Source organism: Bombina bombina, chromosome 12 (assembly GCF_027579735.1).
Source record: "Bombina bombina isolate aBomBom1 chromosome 12, aBomBom1.pri, whole genome shotgun sequence".
Classification (NCBI taxonomy): Eukaryota; Metazoa; Chordata; class Amphibia; order Anura; family Bombinatoridae; genus Bombina; species Bombina bombina.
The window spans coordinates 64,145,722-64,167,913 of record NC_069510.1 but is presented as its reverse complement, the minus strand read 5'-3'; the positions used below and the strand labels follow the sequence as shown (position 1 = coordinate 64,167,913).

At 37.9% G+C, this 22,192-nt stretch overlaps 1 protein-coding gene across 1 annotated transcript in view; it reads right to left on the bottom strand.

The window, feature by feature from the left end:
• LOC128642982 (ficolin-1) overlaps positions 1 to 22,192 on the bottom strand; it is a 52,163-nt gene that overhangs the window by 4,357 nt on the left and 25,614 nt on the right. Inside the window, exons 2-8 of the mRNA XM_053695891.1 lie at positions 19,992 to 20,105; positions 19,668 to 19,721; positions 15,908 to 15,943; positions 12,251 to 12,289; positions 7,481 to 7,608; positions 6,091 to 6,220; positions 3,264 to 3,398 (exon numbers count right to left, since the gene is read on the bottom strand). Of these exons, the coding sequence (XP_053551866.1) occupies positions 3,264 to 3,398; positions 6,091 to 6,220; positions 7,481 to 7,608; positions 12,251 to 12,289; positions 15,908 to 15,943; positions 19,668 to 19,721; positions 19,992 to 20,105 (636 nt within the window). The remainder of the gene's footprint in view (positions 1 to 3,263; positions 3,399 to 6,090; positions 6,221 to 7,480; positions 7,609 to 12,250; positions 12,290 to 15,907; positions 15,944 to 19,667; positions 19,722 to 19,991; positions 20,106 to 22,192) is intronic.

Genomic DNA, 22,192 nt, shown 5'->3' with positions numbered 1-22,192 from the left:
CACCATTATATTGTTTGTTCTCTTTCCATACATTTTTCACAGAGTCAGGGGTACTCTGTTTCAATATAGAGGCAGCACGCTGGATACACACTGGGCGGTTCTAACCCACTAAACACCCAGAGACACACATCCTAGACTTTAGCGCAGGTGACCTCTTTCTCGTTCACTAGCAACCAGTAGTTGTAAACAAATCATACTCAGATTGGACAAAGGTAATCAGTGGAGTCACCAAGGAAGGTTCTACATTTTGGAAGTAAAAATAAGCAGGCAATGTATTATTTGAATGGGACAAGACTTAGCCAAACAGAGGAGGAAAGGGATTTGGGAGTAGTAATAGATAACAAGCTACAGATGGGTGCACAATGCAGGGCAGCGGCTTCTAAGGCTAAAAGAGGCATTGATGCAAGGGAGGAAGGCATAAATCTGTCACTATTTAAAACCCTGGTAAGACCTCACCTTGAGTATGGACTGCAGTTCTGGGGACCGATCGCAAAAAAGCCAATGCAGAAAAAGTTCAGAAAAGGGCCACAAAGCTAGACTTGTGCACAACTAAAACATTTGTTTCGTTTTGTTTTCAATTAGTTCAAAAATTAATTTCGTTTCGGCAAATTAGTTTAGTTAAGTTTGAAAAAAAAATGATTGTTTCGGCAAATTAGTTCCGTTCCGTTAAATCGGTTTCGGATCCATTAGTTTTTTCTGATCCATTCGTTTTTTCGGATCCATTCTTTTTTTATAAGCATTATTTTATTCTGAAGTTATAGAATTATGCATATGAAAGAATGGATCCGAAAAACCGAAAAATTTAACGAAACTAATGTTCTGGCGATTGCCAAAACAAAATGATGTAAAACCGCCGCCACCCACCCCGCCACTAAATAAAGCTATTAACCCCCAAACCGCTGTCCCCCCACATCACTAACACTACCTAAACCTATTAACCCCTAAACTGTCACCCCCACACATCGCCGACACTGACTAAATGACTAAATAAAGTTATTAACCCCTAAACTGCCATCCCCCGACATCGCCGACACTAGCGAAACCTATTAACCGCTAAACCGCACCCCCCACATCGCCAACATTACCTAAACCTATTAACCCCTAAACCGCCATTCCTAAACATCGCAAACACTAACTAAATCGCTAAAGTATTAACCCCTAAACCGCCGTTCCCAAACATTGCCAACACTAACTAAACCTATTAACCCCTAAACCGCCGGCCCCCACATCGCAACAACCTAAATTAAACTATATTGACCCCTAACCCTAAACCTCTAACTTTAACGTAATTAAAATAGACCTAAATTAAATTTAAAATAATTAACTAAATAAATACCTATTTAAAACTAAATACAAACTTACCTGTGAAATAAAAATAAAACCTAAGCTAGCTACAATATAACTAATAGTTATATTGTAACTATCTTAGGTTTTATTTTTATTTCACAGGTAAGTTTGTATTTATTTTAATTAGGTAGACTAGTTAGTAAATAGTTATTAACTATTTACTAACTACCTAGTTAAAATAAAGACAAACTTACCTGTGAAATAAAAGTAAAACCTAAGCTGCCTTACACTAAAACTTAACATTAGAAAAATAAAAACCCTACCATTACAAAAAATAATAAACACTAAAATGACAAAAAATAACAAACAAAATTATCCAAAATAATAAAAATTATTCCTATTCTAATACCCTGTTTAAAAAAAACCCAAATCTATTATAAACTACCAAGGGCCCTTAAAGGGGAATTTTGTAGGCCTTAAAAAGGCCTTTTGTAGGGCATTGCCCTAAAGAAATCAGCTCTTTTGCTAAAAAATAAAAACAAACACTCCCTAACATTACAAACCCCCACCCCCAAACCCACAAAATAAAAAAAACACTATAAAAAATCTAATCTACCCATTGCCCTGAAAAGGGCATTTGTATGGGCATTGCCCTTAAAAGGGCATTCAGCTCTTTTAAGATTGCCCAGTAGCCCTAATCTAAAAAAAAAAAACACCACAAAAAAACCTAAAAAACCCATAACACTAACCCCTCTTTAGGTACTCACAGTTGCTGAAGTCTGGCTTGAACCATCTTCATCCCAGTGGCTCCATCTTCATCCAGGCGGCTCCATCTTCATCCGTGGGACAGGCATCTTCTTTATCCCTGTGGAGGTAGAACGGTCAATGCACGGAGGCGGAGGTCCATCGATCTGACGTGGAGGTCCTCTTCATGCGATCGTCCACCTCAGACTGAGGATTGAAATGCAAGGAACCCCTTTTATACTGGAGTCCTAATGGCTGAAAATTTTGAATCAGCCAATAGGAATGAGAGCTGCTTAAATCCTATTGGCTGTTTAAATCAGCCATTAGGATTTAAGCAGCTCTCATTCATAAATGAGAGCTGCTTAAATCCTATACATAAACAGCCCACACCCTCTAACATTAAAGGGACACTGAACCCAATTTTTTTTCTTTCGTGATTTAGATAGCGCATGCAATTTTAAGCAACTTTCTAATGTACTCCTATTACCAAATTCTCTTCATTCTCTTGGTGTCTTTATTTGAAATGCAAGAATGTAAGTTTAGATGTCGGCCCATTTTGAGTGAACACACTGGGTTGTTCTTGCTGATTGGTGGATAAATTCACCCACCAATAAACAAGTGCTTTCCATGGTTCTGAACCCAAAAAATAGCTTAGATGCCTTCTTTTTCAAATAAAGAAAGCAAGAGAACGAAGAAAAATTGATAATAGGAGTAAATTAGAAAGTTGCTTAAATTTGCATGCTCTATCTGAATCACAAAAGAAAAAAATTGGGTTCAGTGTCGCTTTAAGGCCAAAAAACTGCTTTGTACAGTTATTTTTCATAAAATTAAAGATACTACATTGTATTATTTTAATATCGACACACTATACACAATTTTGGGGGACATTTATAAAATTAGCCAGAGGTCTGATCTTTGGTTAATGTTATGAGCTCGCAGTAGCAATAACCAGCCCCTTGTAATGGCTGGTTATTTATCAGGCGCCCGTAAACAGGTGAATTTGCCCGTTTGCAGGAGCGTGATAATTAAGCGCTCCACTTGTAATCTATTCTAGTCCTAAACCTTTATAGATTTAATTTCTACTGTTTCTGTAATATTTGAGCAAAAGTAGGTTTTGTTTCACGCCATTTATTATTTGTGACAAGTGCAGCAGTGAGGGGCTTTTCATATAATGTTCACATCACTTTCTACAGTACGTTATTCACAAAGCTTGAGTGAACCATATCTGTTACCTGCTGTACCACCCCTGAAGTCTCCAAGCAACAGTTTGTACTTCTCATCCTCTCCCAGAACTTGAAAGGATGCGTATTTGGCAAAATGTTTTGTGTTGTTGAAATCTTGAAGATCAACACGCAGTTCCCAGGATCCTGCAAGGGCAGAAATTAAGTTTATTTATGGAGAATCAGAGAATTTATAACTGAATCATTATACATCAGGATTGCGTAAGGATATCACAGTGCTAAATTAATCTTATTCAGGGCTGAAACTGGATCACTCAGGGCTAAATTAGGGAAATCTCAGTACTGAATCAGACACCGAAGACTGAGTCAATGACGATAAAGGTTTTGTCGTAAAAATGAAGTGATTTCAGACTACAATACACTTAAAAGGACATTCTAGTCAACATTAACATTTCATGATTCAGATTGGGCATGCAATTTTAAAAACTTTCCAATTTGCTTTGTTATCTTGGTATTCTTTGTTGAAAGCTAAACCTAGGTAGGCTCATATGCTAATTTCTAAACCCTTGAAGGCTGCCTCTTATCTCAATGCATTTTTACAGTTTTTTACAGATAGACAGCGCTAGTTCATGTGTGCCGTACAGATAACATTGTGCTCACTCCCGTGGAGATACCTAGGAGTCAGCACTGATTGGCTAAAATAAAAGTCTGTCAAACAAACTGAAAAAAGGGGGCAGTCTGCAGATGCTTAGATACAAAGTAATCACAGAGGTAACAAGTATATTAATATAACCATGTTGGTTATTCAAAACTGGGAAATGAGTAATAAAGGGATTATCTATCTTTTTAAACAATAACAATACTGGAGTAGACTGTCCCTTTAAGTGATTATTTTTATCAGGTCTTTTTGACAATTATCTCCAGTGTCTGGAAAATTATTATCTCTTTGGCATTCACACAGTACATGCAAATAATTACCTAAATACATTGATGAAACAAAATGTCACTTTTATGAGCCATTGAGCTGTTAACAGGAAGATGCGCTATAACTTACTTTTTAATATAGATATAAAATTCAAACACCCAGTGATCCGCCACCCATTTCAAATGTCAATTTTTCTGTGAGCTAATGGTTTGAATTGTTGTCCAATCAGTGCTCTCCCCATATGACACTTTTGTTGTAGCTAGAGCGCTGATTGGAGAACAATTCAAACATTTAGCTCATAGAAAAATTGACTTTTGAAGCGCTGGGAATTTGAATTTCATATCTATATTAAAAAGTAAGATATAGCACATCTTCATTACAACTTATGAATTAAACTCCATCTAACATTCCGGATCTTATTTTAAAAAGGGGAGAGTTTACCATCACTTTAATACACTTTCTAACTAATAAGAAATACCCTCAATGCTTTTTATACCATGGGTTACATTTATATAGTGCTGTCTGATAGACATCAGTAATATATCTCTAACATCTTAACCTTCCACCATAACATTAATACTCACCAGGGTTATAATACAAAATACTAGAGGTTAAAATTTCAATGCCAGCGACTTTTATTTAGACACTATCATCATGAACCCCAAACATCAAAACAGCTATACCAACAAAAACAACCACTCCCTCTTTACATCTCAAAAAAACCCATGACCATCAATCTAAATAAAGGACAAGGCTCAATATCATGAGTATTGTTTCTGATTGGTTGTAATTAGTCATGTTGGGTGGGTGCAGAATATACTATACTTTATATTATACTTGAGAAACAATGGCTCTAAAGATATTTTCAATGCAGATATTTAAAGACACCAGCATATGAATTAACCCACTAGTTACCTTGATTGTTAGGTTGTTATTAATGAGGTAGAGTAACAGTTAATATAGGGTTAATTGTGTTCAGATAATAATGAGAAACAACCCCCAAGTGTGGTGTTGAACTATAACCTGTAAGCAGCCTGAGATGTTTTTATAAAATGTTTATGTATAATGAAACAACTTTGCTTTATACTTTATTATTTATTTTGTACCCTTTCATGTAATTTAGCTCTGAAAATTGAGAAACTTCTAATTCTCAAAACTTGAGATGCACCTGCTAACTTCTCAAGGCTATATGTGCTATATATCTGTCCCTAAGCGGCTTTATCAGATAACAACAGCAAAACAATTCATTTCATGGACCAATTAATATGGTAGATTTGCATAATCAAGAAATGAATGATAACAAGACAATGCAATAGCACTTAGGGGCCGATTTACCATTATGTGGACGGACATCGATAAATGCATACGCTGTCGGAATTTATCATTGCACAAGCATTCCTTGTGTAATGTTTGTGCAATGCCGCTAGCAGGGGGTGTCAATCAACCCGATCGTATTCGATCGGGCTGATTGCTGTCCGCCGCCCGGCCTCAGAGGTGGCGAACGAGTTAAGGAGCAGTGGTCTTAAGACATGTATCATGTGACAGAATTCTTGCACATGCTCAGTAGCAGCTGGTGACTCAAAATGTGTAAATATAAAAATACTGTGCACATTTTGTTAATGGAAGTAAACTTCAAAGTTGTTTAAAATTGCTGCTCTATCTGAATCATGAAAGTTTAATTTTGACTTGAGTGTCCCTTTAATACTAACTTTATGACAATGTCCTTGTGGTCAGTGGGCTAAAGCCCAGATTGGCTCCTGCAAATAAGGCAAATAGTAGCTACTGAAGACTAATTGCAGTAAAAAGGGTGTTAATTTCTTTTAAAAATGTTAAGGCTTGGCTGTTATGTTATTTTATAGCAAAACAACAGAAATGTCTTGTAATTACAGTGTTTACTGCCCCTTTAATTCATTCACTGTTAGACAAACCTTTACTGTCTGTGAGAGTATTTACCTATCGACGTTATCTTGTGAAGATTATCGTTCCCCAGCCAGAACTCGTTCAGACGGCTGCCAAATCCCCACTTGTAGGATTCCCAGTCACGGAAGAAATCTACTGAGCCGTCCCAACGTCTCTGGAAAACCTACAGAATTGTACAGAAATACAGTTCCTCTTGTAATTGCTTTATGTAAAGTGATGATAAACTGTGTAGAGCACTTAATACCTGTTCTCTGGAAATCTGCTAAAATACCGTCCCTTTTAGATTGGTACCAGAAGATAGAGAGATCATATTACATTATGTAAGGCAGATTAGATATGTTTTATGATCTTCATTTTCTCTGAACTTTTTAATATAGATATGAAATTCAAATTCCCCGCGCTTCAAAAGTCAATTTTTCTATGAGCTAAATGTTTGAATTGTTCTCCAATCAGCGCTCTAGCTACAACAAAAGTGTCATATGGGGAGAGCACTGATTGGGAATCATTTAGACCCGTGTTACTCAACTGCAGTCCTCAAGTACTCAGGCCAGGTTTTCATTATAGCTGAACCAGTGCACTGGTGAAGTAATCAGCTGATCAGTAACCATGGTAACTAACTTGCTGTCATCCATCAGCTGATTATTTCACCTGTGCAATGGTTTAGCTATAATGAAAACCTGGCCTGTTGGGGGTATCTGAGGATTGCGGTTGAGAAACAATGATTTAGAATACCTGAAAAAAGCACATCGAAGTTAAAGGGGGATCCATTAGAAGTATTTTGAATCGAACTCTGACATATACATTTATACTAAAAGGAAATATAAAGTTATCTTGAATATTGCGCAACGTATGTTTCTTATGTTTAGTTAAAGGGATATGAAACCCAAATATCTTCTTTTATCATTTAGACAGAACATACCATTTTAAAAAAAGTTTCCAATTTACTTCTATTATAAAATTTGCTTTGTTCCCATAATATTCTGTGTTGAAGAGATACCTAGGTAGGCATCTAGGAAATAGTGCTGCCATCTAGTGCTCTTGCAAATTAATAACATTCTTGCAAAACTGCTGCCATATAGCGCTCCATAAATGGGCTTGCTCCTAAGCATACATCCCTGCTTTGTTGGGGGGTGACTTTGCCTCTTCCTGGTGGCCAGGTGAAGTATTTCCCATAGGTAATGAATGAATTTGTGGACTCTCACTGCCAAGAAAGAAAATAATTTATCTGGTAACATAAATTATGTTGTTACTACTGGGAGGGGCATAATTTCATTCTCAGACTTGAGCCGGCCCTCTAAGAACATGCTCTAAGCATTGGTGCAGTTTTTATTGCAGCTTTATCTCCCTTTAATCATTAAAATTGCTATGATATACAATTGGATATAGGGAAGTTGTGCATCTTGCATGCTTGCTGTTCACTCACAATCCAGCCTCCTCCATCCGTGTGCAAATCACACAGCACCTTTAAGGGTTGTTCTCCATCTGGGTAGATTGTGTACCAGTCACTTAGAACTGTGCCCTGATCCAGCAGCTCCTTACAGTTCCTTGCAGCTAAAATATAAAGATAAACAACATATAAAGATAAACACAATAAAATATAAAGCTAAACAACATAAAATATAAAGCTAAACAACATATAAAGCTAAACAACATAAAATATAAAGCTAAACAGCATAAAATATAAAGATAAACAACATATAAAGATAAACACAATAAAATATAAAGATAAACAACATAAAATATAAAGATAAACAACATATAAAGATAAACACAATAAAATATAAAGATAAACAACATATAAAGATAAACAACATAAAATATAAAGATAAACAACATAAAATATAAAGCTAAACAACATAAAATATAAAGATAAACAACATATAAAGATAAACAACATAAAATATAAAGATAAACAACATAAAATATAAAGATAAACAACATATAAAGATAAACAACATAAAATATAAAGATAAATAACATAAAATATAAAGATAAACAACATATAAAGATAAACAACATAAAATATAAAGATAAACAACATAAAATATAAAGATAAACAACATATAAAGATAAACAACATAAAATATAAAGATAAACAACATAAAATATAAAGCTAAACAACATAAAATATAAAGATAAACAACATAAAATATAAAGCTAAACAGCATAAAATATAAAGATAAACAACATAAAATATAAAGATAAATAACATATAAAGATAAACAACATAAAATATAAAGCTAAACAATATAAAATATAAAGCTAAACAACATATAAAGATCAACAACAAAAAATATAAAGCTAAACAACATAAAATATAAAGATAAATAACATATAAAGATAAACAACATAAAATATAAAGATAAACAACATAAAATATAAAGATAAACAACATATAAAGATAAACAACATAAAATATAAAGATAAATAACATAAAATATAAAGATAAACAACATATAAAGATAAACAACATAAAATATAAAGATAAACAACATATAAAGATAAACAACATATAAAGATAAACAACATAAAATATAAAGATAAACACCATAAAATATAAAGCTAAACAACATAAAATATAAAGATAAACAACATAAAATATAAAGCTAAACAGCATAAAATATAAAGATAAACAACATAAAATATAAAGATAAATAACATATAAAGATAAACAACATAACATATAAAGCTAAACAATATAAAATATAAAGCTAAACAACATATAAAGATCAACAACAAAAAATCTAAAGCTAAACAACATAAAATATAAAGATAAATAACATATAAAGATAAACAACATAAAATATAAAGCTAAACAACATAAAATATAAAGCTAAACAACATATAAAGATCAACAACAAAAAATATAAAGCTAAACAACATAAAATATAAAGATAAACAACAAAAAATATAAAGCTAAACAACATAAAATATAAACAACATAAAATATAAAGCTAAACAACATAAAATATAAAGATAAACAACATAAAATATAAAGATAAACAACATATAAAGCTAAACAACATAAAATATAAAGCTAAACAACATAAAATATAAACCATAGGTTAATATTATGATTAGATTGCTGAAGGGAATGTAATATTTTTAGGGTGAACAATGTGTTTAATGGTTCAAGTGAAAGTCTTTAGTTTTAACCTGATAAGTGCCATCAAGACTTTTTTACTGTTGTGTTAGATAGAATTAGGATTAAAGGGACAGTCTACACCTTAGTCATCTTAAAGTTTTACCTTAGGTTAAGCTGCAAATAGCCTCCTGAACCCTTTCTATGTCATGCAGCAGGAACAATAAAAAAAGTTATTTTAAAATGAATATTGTTTCTGGCAACTTTAAAATGGATGTCAAGCTCCGCCCATGGCGTTGCTGTAGGCAATGATTCCCCCGGGGTGGGGAAGCCGTGATTGGAGGATGCTGGAATCGTCATTGCTAACGTATGAAGAGGCTTGCGACGGGCTGCAGAAGAGTTGGAGCGGCTTTCAAGATGAAAAGGTAAGTGTTTTAACAAAACCAGTGAAATGTAAAGTTTAATGAATTAAAGTGCCCCTGTTTTTAATAGGATTTTTAAAAACGTATGCCCTTTTGTAATGGAATTTTTTAGCTTTTCTTTTTTTTTTAAAGATATACATTTTTAATTTTAGTGCAAAAGAGGCAATGCCCAACAAATGCCATGGCAATTTTTAGAGTTGTTTTTATTAAAAATAGTTGTTTTTTTTGCGTTTTGCGGGGGGGGGGGGGGGGTTTCTTTGGTTTTAGTATAGGGTTTTTTTGTTGCAAAAGAGCTGTGATTAGTTCAACTAAGGCACGGTCTGACAAAGGCCATTTTCAGGACAATTGTTAGCGTAGCTTTTAGTTTTAGTATAGTGCTTTTTAGGGGGTCTTTTTTTAAGAGGACTTAAGTTTTAGGATAGGACTTTTACCGGTAATTTTTATTTTTGGTAATTTCTTGTTATGGTTGTGTTTTTTTATTTTATGTAACTTAGTGGGTCTTAGGTTAGGGGTCTTAGGGAGGTTAGCTGTTAGGGGGTTAAATAATGTAGGGTAGTTTTCAATGGGAGGTTGAGCCGGTTAGGGGATCATTTACGGTTTAGTGGTTAAGGGGAAATTAAAACCAAAAAAATTATTTCATGATTTAGGCAGAACATACAATTTTAAACAACTTTTCAGTTTACTTTTATTATCAAATTTGCTTCATTCTCTTGGTATCATTTTTTGAAGGAGCAGCAATGCACTACTGGTTTCTAGCTAAACATATGGGTATATATTATGCAGCCACCAATTAGTAGCTAGAACCTAGGTTCATTGCTGCTCCTGAGCTTTCCTATATAAACCTTTCAGTAAAAAATAACAAGAGAAGGAAGCAAATTAAATAATAGAAGTAAATTTGAAAGTTGTTTAAAATCACACGCTCTTTCTTAATCATGAATTTGGGTTTAATGTCCCTTTAAGTACAGTAGGCAGTTTATTGCGGTGGATTAGTAGGCGGTTTAGGGGTTATAAGTAGTTTAAGGGTTATTGTGGTGGGGGTTATGTCAGTTTAGGGGTTAATTGTATAGGGGTGAATAGCGATGGGGGTTATGGCAGATACGGAGTTATTCTTGTAGGCTTCAGTACTTTTGGTTGAGTGATATATTTTAAAGGGATCCTTTACTTTACATTGTCAATGAAGGTGGCGATGCTGCTTGGAATACATCGCCATCGTCGCCACCGATTGAGATGTATAGTAAAATGGCTCTCAGCGATTCTGCCTTTAAGCACTGATGTCAGCCTCTTGGAATATTTTGCTGGCTTTCTCAAAATGGCGACGGATCCCTTTTGAATATCTCGCTGCCGCATGAAACTTTCGATCATTGGGGCCGTAGTGACAATACCACCAGCAAGACATGTTAGGCTTTGTCTAGGGGTTAGGGGAACTACAGGGCTTGTATTTAAAAGAGATATCCAAATGGGTTGACACAATTTCATGATTGTAGCAAATGAGTGCTGGCATAAAAGGGACACGAAACCCACATCTTTTCTTTCATGATTCAGACAGAGGGGCCTATGTATCAAAGGTCTTGCGGACCTGATCCGACAGTGCGGATCAGGTCCGCAAGACCTCGCTGAATGCGGAGAGCAATACGCTCTCTGTATTCAGCATTGCACCAGCAGCTCACAAGAGCTGCTGCTGCAACGCCGCCCCCCCCAGACTCGCGGCCAATGGGCCGCCAGCAGGGAGATGTCAATCAACCTGATCGCACTCGATCGGGTTGAATTGTGGTGATTCCTGTCCGCCTGCTCAGAGCAGGCAGACAGGGTTATGGAGCAGCGTTCTTTAGAAACACGGGCCCACAAGGTCCATATGGAGCTTGATAAATGGGCCTCAGAACATGCAATTATAAACAAATTTCTGATTGACTTCTATTATCACATTTTATTCGCTCTCTTGGTATCTTTTGTTGAAAAAAGCTCAGGAGTGTGCACATCTCAGAAGCACTATATGGCAGCTGTTTTGCAAGAATGTTATCCACTTGGAAGAGCACTAGAGGGCAGCACTATTTCCTACCATGTAGTGCTCCAGATGCCAACCTAGGTATTTCTTCAAGAAAGAATAATGTGGGAACAAAGCAAATTTGATAATAAAAGTCAATTGTAAACTTTTTAAAAACTTGATGTTTTGGGGCCTATTTATGAAATGTCTGTCCGACATAATCCGATCAGCGGATCAGGTCCGACAGACATCGCTGAATGCGGAGAGCAATACGCTCGCCGCATTGCACCAGCTGCTCTTGTGAACTGCTGCTGCAACGTTGCCCCCTGCAGATTCGCGGCCAATCAGCCGCTAGCAGGTGGTGTCAATCAACCCGATCGTATTGTGGTAATACTGCAGCAGTATTTTATACTTTCAAACATTTTCCCAGCACTTTCTTGGACTGGGAGGTAAAGTCTGAGCGGGGGAGTTTTGTCATCACAGTTGCAGGTGTTTTGTGGGAGACAGAGTTGCAGCAGTTCCTGGTTTCACTTTAGCAATCAGGACTTTTCTAGGAAAGGGAGACCTGCAAGAGGGTATCTATGTGTCCCCAATATTTTAGCAGCTACATTATGAGCAAGGACCAACCAACATTATTAATTAATTATATATTTATTGTAAAAGATACAGGGAATGACCTTAGTAATCATTACTCAAACTTTCACTCACCATAGATTGAATCTGATCTGGCGGATTCGCCTTTCTCGCCTATCGAGAAAAAAAAAATGGTTATCAGTAAGTTCTGCTGATCAGACAACGATTGTGCACGTTTAATTTTATGGTGTCGACACATAGATGACAACATTGAGAATAATACATATGAAATATAGTTAGATAGATATATATCAGTTCATAGCTGGATGCGCCAGTTACCAAAAAAAGAGAATAGGCCAACAATACTGATGTAAAATAGTGAATTTTCTGGCTGCTTCCTCTTCAAAAATCATCACTCCACAGAAATATGGGGGAAGAGTCTAAAAAAACACAAAAATGATGAGGGCGCCCCGATGGTAGAGAACTTCTAGACACCTGTAAAAATGCACAGGATTCAGAATACTCACAATAGGCTGCGCACTATGAATTGCAATCTGCAATAAAAGCATTGTGAGTGTTTTAAAGCTTTTATTAAATGAACATTATTTTTATGCTACTCTCCAGACTTTTTACTAGAGGTTTTGGCCTCAATTATTAACACAGTTTAGATCTAGAGCCTTTGAATGGTTGCCCAGAGGCTTATGATTTGTGTGGCTAGTGTTTGCTATAACCCTCTATAAGGTCACATCCAGAGGGTCTGAACTAATATACAGGGGGGCACAAGATCTGAAGATCTCACTTCAATAACAGAGAATGGAAGATAAACGGACTGTGAACTTGTTGGACGATTCCTAAAGGTCCAGATTGCACTTTATAGAGCTCCACCTATTGTGAGTATTCTTCATTCTGTGTATTTTTACACATCTAGAAATACTGTACCATTAGGGAACCCTCTTCTTGTTTTGTGTTTTTTAATATGAAATTTAGTGATGTTTTTACTTTTAGCACTGTATCAAATGACTACATTCCCCAGAATTCCAGTGGAAAAAAAAAATGTGTTTCCGGCTAATTCAATTTCGCTTTTTCTTCTAAGCTATCACAACCTATAAGAAGAACTGTAGTTTGAATGACTAAAATTGTTCAAATTATTAAATTACCTAACAGAAAAACAAGCTAGAACAGATAAAATAAATTAAATAAATTAATTTTAGGCTTTTTTTTTTACAATTTACTGGCTCAGTCTTAAATTGGTATTAATAATGTTAATACTCAAATATATTTCTAAGTATAATTTCTTAATTATATTTAGCAATTTATTGCAAACAGGTTACACAGTAATTAGGGCCACCCAAATAGTTTGTATATTATTATTATTATTATTATTTATTTATAAAGCGCCAACAGATTCTGCAGCGCTGTTCATAGGTAACAAAGATAAAAGGACAGTACAATATGAGACACCAGACAAAATTTAACAAACAAATATAGGAGGAATTGGGAGCCCTGTTCCCGTGGAAACTTACAATCTAAATGGGTAGGAGGGTGAGAAACAGGAGGTGGGGACTGCAAAGGTGGGAATGATGTTAGTGTGAAGTTAGATGAGGGCAACTATTAGGCAAGTGGAATTCATTAGTTACTGATTTGGTTATAGGCTTCCCTGAACAAGAAGGTCTTTAGGAAGGGTTTAAAGGAGGAGAGGTTGGGGGAAAGTCTGACAGCACGAGGAAGTGCGTTCCAGAGGATTGGTGCCGCACGAGAGAAGTCCTGTAGTCTAGCATGAGAGGAGGTGATGGTAGAAGAGGCAAGGAGTAGATCGTTGTTGGATCTTAGGGGACGGGCTGGAGTATATTTGTTGATGAGTGAGGACAGGTATGGGGGGGCTGCATTGGTAAGGGCTTTGTAGGTCAAAGTAGAATTTTGAATTTATTTCTGCTGTGAATGGGGAGCCAGTGAAGGGACACACAGAGGGGTGCGGCAGATACAGAGCGTCGGGAGAGGTGGATTAGCCTAGCAGAGGCATTTAGGATGGATTGAAGGGGGGAGAGGTGGGAGAGAGGAAGGCCAGTTAGTAGGTTGTTACAGTAGTCAAGCCGGGAAATTACTAGGGAATGGATTAGCTGTTTAGTAGTTTCAGCACTCAGAAAAGGACGAATTTTGGAGATATTGCGTAGGTGGTTGCGACAGGATGAAGAGAGCGATTGGATGTGGGGTATGAAGGACAGATTGGAGTCGAGTGTAACTCCAAGGCAGCGGACTTGGGGTGATGGGGAGATAGTGGTGTCACCGACAGTGATATTAAAGTTAGAAACTGGAGTAGAATTAGTTGGGGGGATTAGAAGAAGCTCAGTCTTGGACATGTTGATTTTTAGGTGGTGAGAGGCCATCCAGGAAGAAATGCCAGATAAGCAGCCGCTGATGTGGGAAAGGACAGACGGAGAGAGTGCAGGGGTGGATAGGTAGATCTGAGTATCATCAGCATAGAGGTGATAGTTGAAGCCATAGCTACTAATAAGTTTACCCAGTGAGGAAGTATAAATAGAGAAGAGTAGAGGGCCTAGAACAGAGCCTTGAGGTACTCCAACAGACAGAGGCAGTGGAGAGGATGAGTCACCAGCAAATGAGACAGAAAAGGACCTATTAGAGAGATAAGAGTGGATCCAGGAGAGTGCAATGTCACAGAGCCCAAGGGAGCTGAGAGTCCGTAAGAGGAGGAGATGGTCAACAGTGTCAAAGGCAGCAGACAGGTCAAGTAAGATAAGTATAGAATAGTGGCCATTGTTTTTAGCAGAAAGAAGATCGTTAGTAACCTTGGTGAGGGCAGTCTCAGTTGAGTGTTGGGGACGGAAGCCAGATTGCAGGGGGTCAAGCAGTGAGTTGGAGGATAGGAAGTGTGTTAGGCGATCGAAAACTAGATTTTCCAGGACTTTAGAAGCTAGCGGAAGTAGTGATATGGGGCGGTAGTTTGCAGGAGAATTGGGGTTGAGGGAGGGTTTTTTGAGGATGGGGGTGACCTTTGCATGTTTGAAGGATGATGGAAATGAACCAATATATGAAGGCCTGGTCACAAATGTTGGAATTTGCCAATTGACCTTATACTCACACTGATGCTAAAGATAAATTAAACCTGTAGTCACATTTTTAGTTTCAAATAACGTAGGAAATTTGTTGCCATTTATTAATTTATCTATATAAACTACTCAAATTTACAAAAATGTATACATAATAACATTCTTAATTACCTAATTAGATGGGACACTAAAACCAAATTTTTTTCATGATTTAGACAGAGCATGCAATTTTAAGCAACTTTCTAATTTACTCCTATTATCATTTTTGTCTTCATTCTTTTGCTATCTTTATTTAAAAAGCAAGAATGTAAAGCTTAGGAGCCAACCCATTTTTAGTTCAGAACCTGGGTTACACTTGCTTATTGGTGGCTAAATGTAGCCACCAATAAGCAAGCACTATCCAGGGTGCTGAACCTAAAATGGTCTGGCTCCTAAGCTTTACATCCCTGCTTTTTTAAATAAAGATAGCAAAAGAACCAAAAAAATTGATATTAGGAATAAATTAGAAAGTTGCTTAAAATTGCATGCTCTGTCTGAATCCCGAAAAAAAAAAAATGGGTTTAGTGTCCCTTTAAATATTTTACATTACAATATCTGTTTAATATCCCTTTAATTATGTCTGTTTTTTGGTCAATGGGATCGAAGGGGAAAAAAAACCTTGGAAGGCCAGATGTGGCCAAAGAGATCAGAATTATTTTATGTTGTAGATCTAAAGCTACTTCACCTTTTTGACCTTGAATTCCTGTGGCACCAGCTTCACCTAGTGAAAATCAGAAATCAAATTACAATATTAATATGTTTTTTAATCTGTAGATCTATATGTTTCAAATGAATCAATAGCATGTAAGAAACAAATATTTTCAATATAAATATTTAAAATTTCTATGTTCATTTTAAAATACTAAATATATATATATTAAAAAAAATAAAAAAATAAAATATATATATATATATATATATATATCCTATTATATAAAAGGCCAAGTGTGTTTGTCCGAAGCTGTCATGCACAGTAGAGACAGCATGAGGACAAACACACCTGGCCTTTGAGTCCTGCTCCAGTCCCTAGCTGATCTGCGGCAGAAGTGGGCATGGCTGGGCGTGAGCGGGGGGCGTGACCGGGCGTGACCGGGCGTGATGGGGGCATGGCCGACATGAAGGGGAAGTGGCCGGGCAGGAATGGCAGTGAAGGGGGCGTGGTCGAGCGTGAAGGGGCGTGGTCGGGAGATAGAGAGGGGAGGGAGATAGAGAGGGGGGAGAGATAGAGAGAGAGGAGGGGAGAGAAAGGAGAGGGGGGAGAGAGAGAGGAGAGGGGGGAGAGAGAGGAGAGGGGGGAGAGAGGGAAGAGGGGAGAGAGGGGACAGGGGAGAGAGACAGGAGAGGGGAGAGAGAGAGGAGAGGGGGGAGAGAGAGAGAGGATGGGGGGGGAGAGAGAGAGGAGGGGAGAGAGAGAGGAGAGGGGGGGAGATAGAGAGGACAGGGGGCGAGAGAGGAGAGGGGGGAGAGGGAGAGGAGAGGGGGGGGGAGAGGGAGAGGAGAGGGGGAGAGAGAGAGAGGAGAGGAGGGGGGGAGAGAGGAGGTGGGGGAGAGAGGAGGGTGGGGGAGAGAGAGGAGGGGGGAGAGAGAGGAGGGGGGGGAGAGAGAGGAGGGGGGAGAGAGAGGAGAGGGGGGGAAAGAGAGGAGAGGGGGGGAGAGCGAGGAGAGGGGGGGAGAGAGAGAGGAGAGGGGGGGAGAGAGAGGAGAGAGAGGAGAGGGGGGGAGAGAGAGGAGAGGGGGGGAGAGAGAGAAGAGGGGGAGAGAGAGGAGAGGGGGAGAGAGAGGAGAGGGGGGAGAGAGGAGGGGGGGGAGAGAGGAGGGGGGGGAGAGAGGAGGGGGGGAGAGAGAGAGGGGGGAGAGAGAGGGAGGGGAGAGAGAGAGGAGGAGGGAGAGAGAGAGGGGAGGGAGAGAGAGAGGAGGGGGGAGAGAGAGAGGGGAGGGAGAGAGAGAGGAGGGGGGAGAGAGAGAGGGGAGGGAGAGAGAGAGGGGAGGGAGAGAGAGAGGGGGGGAGAGAGAGAGGGGGGAGAGAGAGAGCTCAAAAGAGAGGGGGATAGAGAGCGCAAAAGAGATGGGGGAGAGAGAGCTCAAAAGAGAGGGGGAGAGAGAGCGCAAAAGAGATGGGGGAGAGAGAGAGCAAAAGAGAGGGGGGAGAGAGCGCGAAGAGAGGGGGGAGAGAGCGCAAAAGAGAGGGGGAGAGAGAACAAGGGGTGGGACCGCTGTACTGCAAAAAAATGTCCTGTGTGAACGGGCTTTAGGACTAGTATATATATATATATATATATATATATATATATATCTGTATATTTTCGTTTGGATATATATTTTATAAAAAAAATCATCTATATTTAGAAGAAAAATCTTATATGTGAAGAACATAAGAATGTAAAGTATTCCTAACGCACCTTTGTCTTTTCTTGGTTTGGCATTTCGGTCTTTCTCTCGTGTGCTACCTTTTTACTTTCAACTTGTAATATGCACACTAATGTGGTCCCCCTCATTTTTTAGTTTGAGCGCAGATTGCGCACAACTTGTAATCTGGCCAATTATCTTTCTTGAATTTATCCTATTGGCATGAAACCATAAAGATGTACTATATGATTTTATTACTAATCATATTTATTTTTATAATCATTACTGCTACTGAAAGAGGAATGATTGTCTACCAATATAGCTGTAGGATTCTTCCTTATCAGCCAATGAGCTTCTATCTCATGCGCTAATTCCTGTATATAAGTAAAAATAAAATATTTACCTTAACATTTTTCCTGCAAACATTAACATACTGTATATACATCTATATTTTAACATATGTAAATAATGCTTTTTAAATGCATGCTGAATGTCCCTTTAAGCTATTATTTATGTGTTGCTAACATAAACAATGTGTTGGTGAGTTGATATTGCAGAAGTTTATAATCTTTAGTTAACTTAAATACTACATTTTACATAATTTCACAGCAATACATTTTATATTGATAGGATAATGATTTAAGATAATCTTGTGGAAGTCCTGATCTGATTAATAATTACTGGTATAATCTTCAAGTCCACTCTATTGCATTGATACCAGGCTCTCTATGACAAGTTGATTCTTCCTGATTGTACATTTTAACCCTTTGAGTGCTAAGCTGGATTTGAGCATTTAAAAAAAAAAAAAAATATTTTTTACTTTTTTTTCTCAGATCCCTAAGACTTATACCGTTAGAATCCTGAAATACGGAATCTAAGCAGCATGCCCCCATTTTCCTATACTGTGCATTGTAACTTTTAAATAAAGTTGTGCGGTGACGTCATCACGTCATTGCGCGTGACGTCACCGCACGAAACGTGAACCCCCGGCGATCCCTGTCACTATACAGGCCAGATCGCCAGGGTGGGAGTCATTGGGAGCCCCCAGATTGCCCTCAAGGCTCTAAGCCGTCGTCAGCACCTGACTGGGACAATTTGCGACGGCTCAGAGCCATCGTTAGCACTCAAGGAGTGGAGGACCAGTACATGCAGTGGATTTGCTAAATCAATAACTGCATGATAAAAAGACAATGCAATAGCACTTAGGGGCCGATTTATCATATGTCTGTCTGACATGATCCGCTCAGCGGATCATGTCCGACAGACATCGCTGAATGCCGATGCATTTAGCATTGCACAAGCAGTTCTGGTGAACTGCTTGTGCAATGCCGCCCCCTGCAGATTTGCGGCCAATTAGCTGATAGCAGAGGGTGGCAATCAACCTGATCGTTTTTGATCGGGTTGATTGCTGTCCGACACTCTGAGGCGGCGGTCTAGTTAAGGAGCAGTGGTCTTAAGACCGCTGCTTCTTAACTGCTGTTTCTGGCGAGCCTGAAGGCTCACGTGGAAACAGATGTATTAGGCACCCTTAGTCTGAACTTCAAATGAGAATTAGATTTTTTTTCTGACAAATTTCAAAGTTATGTCTATTTCCACTCCCCCTGTATCATGTGACAGCCATCAGCCAATCACAAATGCATGTACTTATATTCTGTGAATTCTTGCACATGCTCAGTAGGAGCTGGTGACTCAAAAAAGTGTAAATATAAAAGACTGTGCACATTTAGTTAATGGGAATAAATTGGAAAGTTGTTTAAAATTACTGCTCTATCTGAATCCTGAAAGTTTAATTTTGACTTGAGTGTCCCTTTAAAGATGAGAAAATGTACTTCTTATTGTCGTAAACTAATGACTTGCATTTTTTGTGTTTGAATAGGCCTGATCTATATGTTCATATGACACCCCTGATTTATTTTTATGCACCTGGGTAATGCCTTGAGCTGAAGAACCCCCCCCCCCAGCTATGAAGTATTTAGTAAAACCATTCGTAGTACAAAATGTGTCTTTGAAGAGCTTCCATGGTTAAGAGAGTTTACGGTACCTTATGGTCTTGAGGGTTGTGTTACCTCAGGGTGATTCTATATACAAGTGTTACCAACCTTTCTCTCCTGGTGGTCCAGCTTTTCCTGGAGTACCTGTGGATCCGATTTGCCCTGGAAAAAATATAAAGCAACTTAAGGACATAATCAACCATCAGTACCAGTGATTTTACATAGCTTTATGGGTTACTAGAGGTGTATATCAGTGTATTTATTCATATCCAGCATCATGTATCTAAAAGACATTATAGATACTTTGCCTCTCCCATATATATATATATATACTTTCTTTGCTTAGATGACTTATATTGGAGGATGTGCATAGATTCATATATCTGCTTTTTGGTCCATCAAGAGCTTATTGTTTTTAGCAACCAAACTCACCCTTTACTCCTAAGGATCCTGGTTCTCCCTTCTGCCCAAGAGACCCCGGGGTTCCAGGGCATCCTCTGAGGATGGTCAATCTGTCTGAATCGCCAACTCCCACAATCTTCACATCTGTCAACAAAGAAGAATGATTAAAATAATGTTGACCACAAAGCTAACTAACAAGGTTTCAGGGAGAACAGTACTTATTCCTGTCTTTATGCTTTTACAATCTCCTCTCTTTTTTTTCTATTTTCTCCTTAATCTGGGTATAGTACAAGACCTGTTGAAAAGACACCAAAATACAAATTTAAAGGGATACTAAACCCCTTCTTTCATGATTCAGATAGAGCAGGCAATTTTTTTTTTTTTAAATATAATTTTTATTGATTTTTTCGACAACATCAAGGTCCAAACAGATACAACAATAAACCATAATCTGGTACACAAACAATAAGTAACTCAATGCATATTATAATACTTCATAGTAAAATTATCTGCTGTATATGCTAAGTGAGTCTATTCTAAAGCAACTAAATTGGTTACAACAAAAAAAAATAAAAAAAATTCTTGTCGTGTATTCTAGTGTATAAGGTGCTTAAAGGGTTTCACAGCACCTTTAATTTCCGACAAATGAAAGTAAGCATATAAAAACAACAAAACAAAACTAAGAGAGAGAAAAAAAAAAAAAAAAAAAAGGGAGGCACCACCCCCACATTGCTTAGCCTATTCCTCCCCTCCCCCTCCGCGCCAGGCCCACACTACCAAATACCCAAAAGAACTATTTCCGAGTTTTGAAATGGGCTTATCATAACCTCTATTTCAGTTGGCGAGAAGCTTTTAATGAATTTTGACCATTTACTAAAAAATGCTACAATCTCGCCCTCTGAATTTAGATCTGTGGCCAATTGTTCTACCCTATATTGCTTTTTGAGGTAGTTTTTGACTTCGTTCACTGTGGGTATAAATCTAGTTTTCCATTTTTTAAAAATCAGATTCCTTGCGGCAAGGACTACTAGGTTTAATATCTTGGCGTCTCTGAAATCCTCCTTGTTATTGGACAGAAAAATTATATTTAACGGAGTGAGTTTGAGAGGTTTAATTTTTACCACTTTCACTAGCCAAAACTCTAGTTTGTGCCAGAATTGTTCTATTTTCGGGCAAAACCACACCATATGCAATAAGTCAGCTGCTAGTAGACTACATTTTGGACATTTCTTAAAATCAGCGTTATTCCACCTAAATGCTTTATCTGGCGTGTAATAGATCTGATATATGAGCTTTGTATGGGACTCTCTCCATGTTTCAGATATTGTAGTGTTACGTAGTAGCGTGAAGGATCTCACAATATGTATATCCTTATCTATGTTCATAGACAGATAGTCTGACCACTTTTGGGCTAGTTTTTCAACATTACCGTTACCCCTCTGTGAATTCAGAAGGGTATACCATGGAGAGATGGAGCCGCGGCCAGCCTTGATCAGGGCTGGCCACGGCTCCAGCCTCCCCCACGTCCATTTCCAATCATATTGAGCAAGCAGCTGAGAGGTGTAATGCCTGGCTTGAAGATAGGCAAAGAAATCTTGATTACTAAGATTAAATTCCCCTTTCAATTCTTGGAAAGATTTAATGATTCCTGACTCTGCATGGTGGAGCTGTGCAACCTGGCTGAGCCCCTGCTCCTGCCACTTTTAAAGGTGCAGGGCTTGGGATCCCTCTTGGAATTCTATATTACCTATAAAGGTTTGGTACCTGGGAATATTGGTATTTATTCCCAGTATTGTGCCTATCTTCTTCCAGGCCTGAATTATTGCATGTATAGTTTTAAAATTTCTCACTAACTTAGGTATTAAGTGGGACGGTGTATGTAAGAGCGACACCGGCTTTAAGGGGAAGGTTAAACTATTCTCTAACTCGTTATCCGTAAAATAGTCAGCTTCTGCTACCCAATCTGCCGCAGTGTGACCCAGGAAAACTAAATTATAGAGATACAAATTTGGGAGAGCCAACCCAGCAAATTGCTTTGCCAGATATAATCTTTGCAGAGCAACTCTAGGTTTCCTTGACTGCCATATAAATTTCCGAAGTGCCATGTTGAATTTCTTAATATCTTGCGTTTTTATAAAAAGCGGGAGGTTCTGGAGAGTATATGATATCTTTGGCAAGATTACCATTTTGTATAAAGCAACACGCCCCGAGAGGGAGAGAGGTAAATTCTG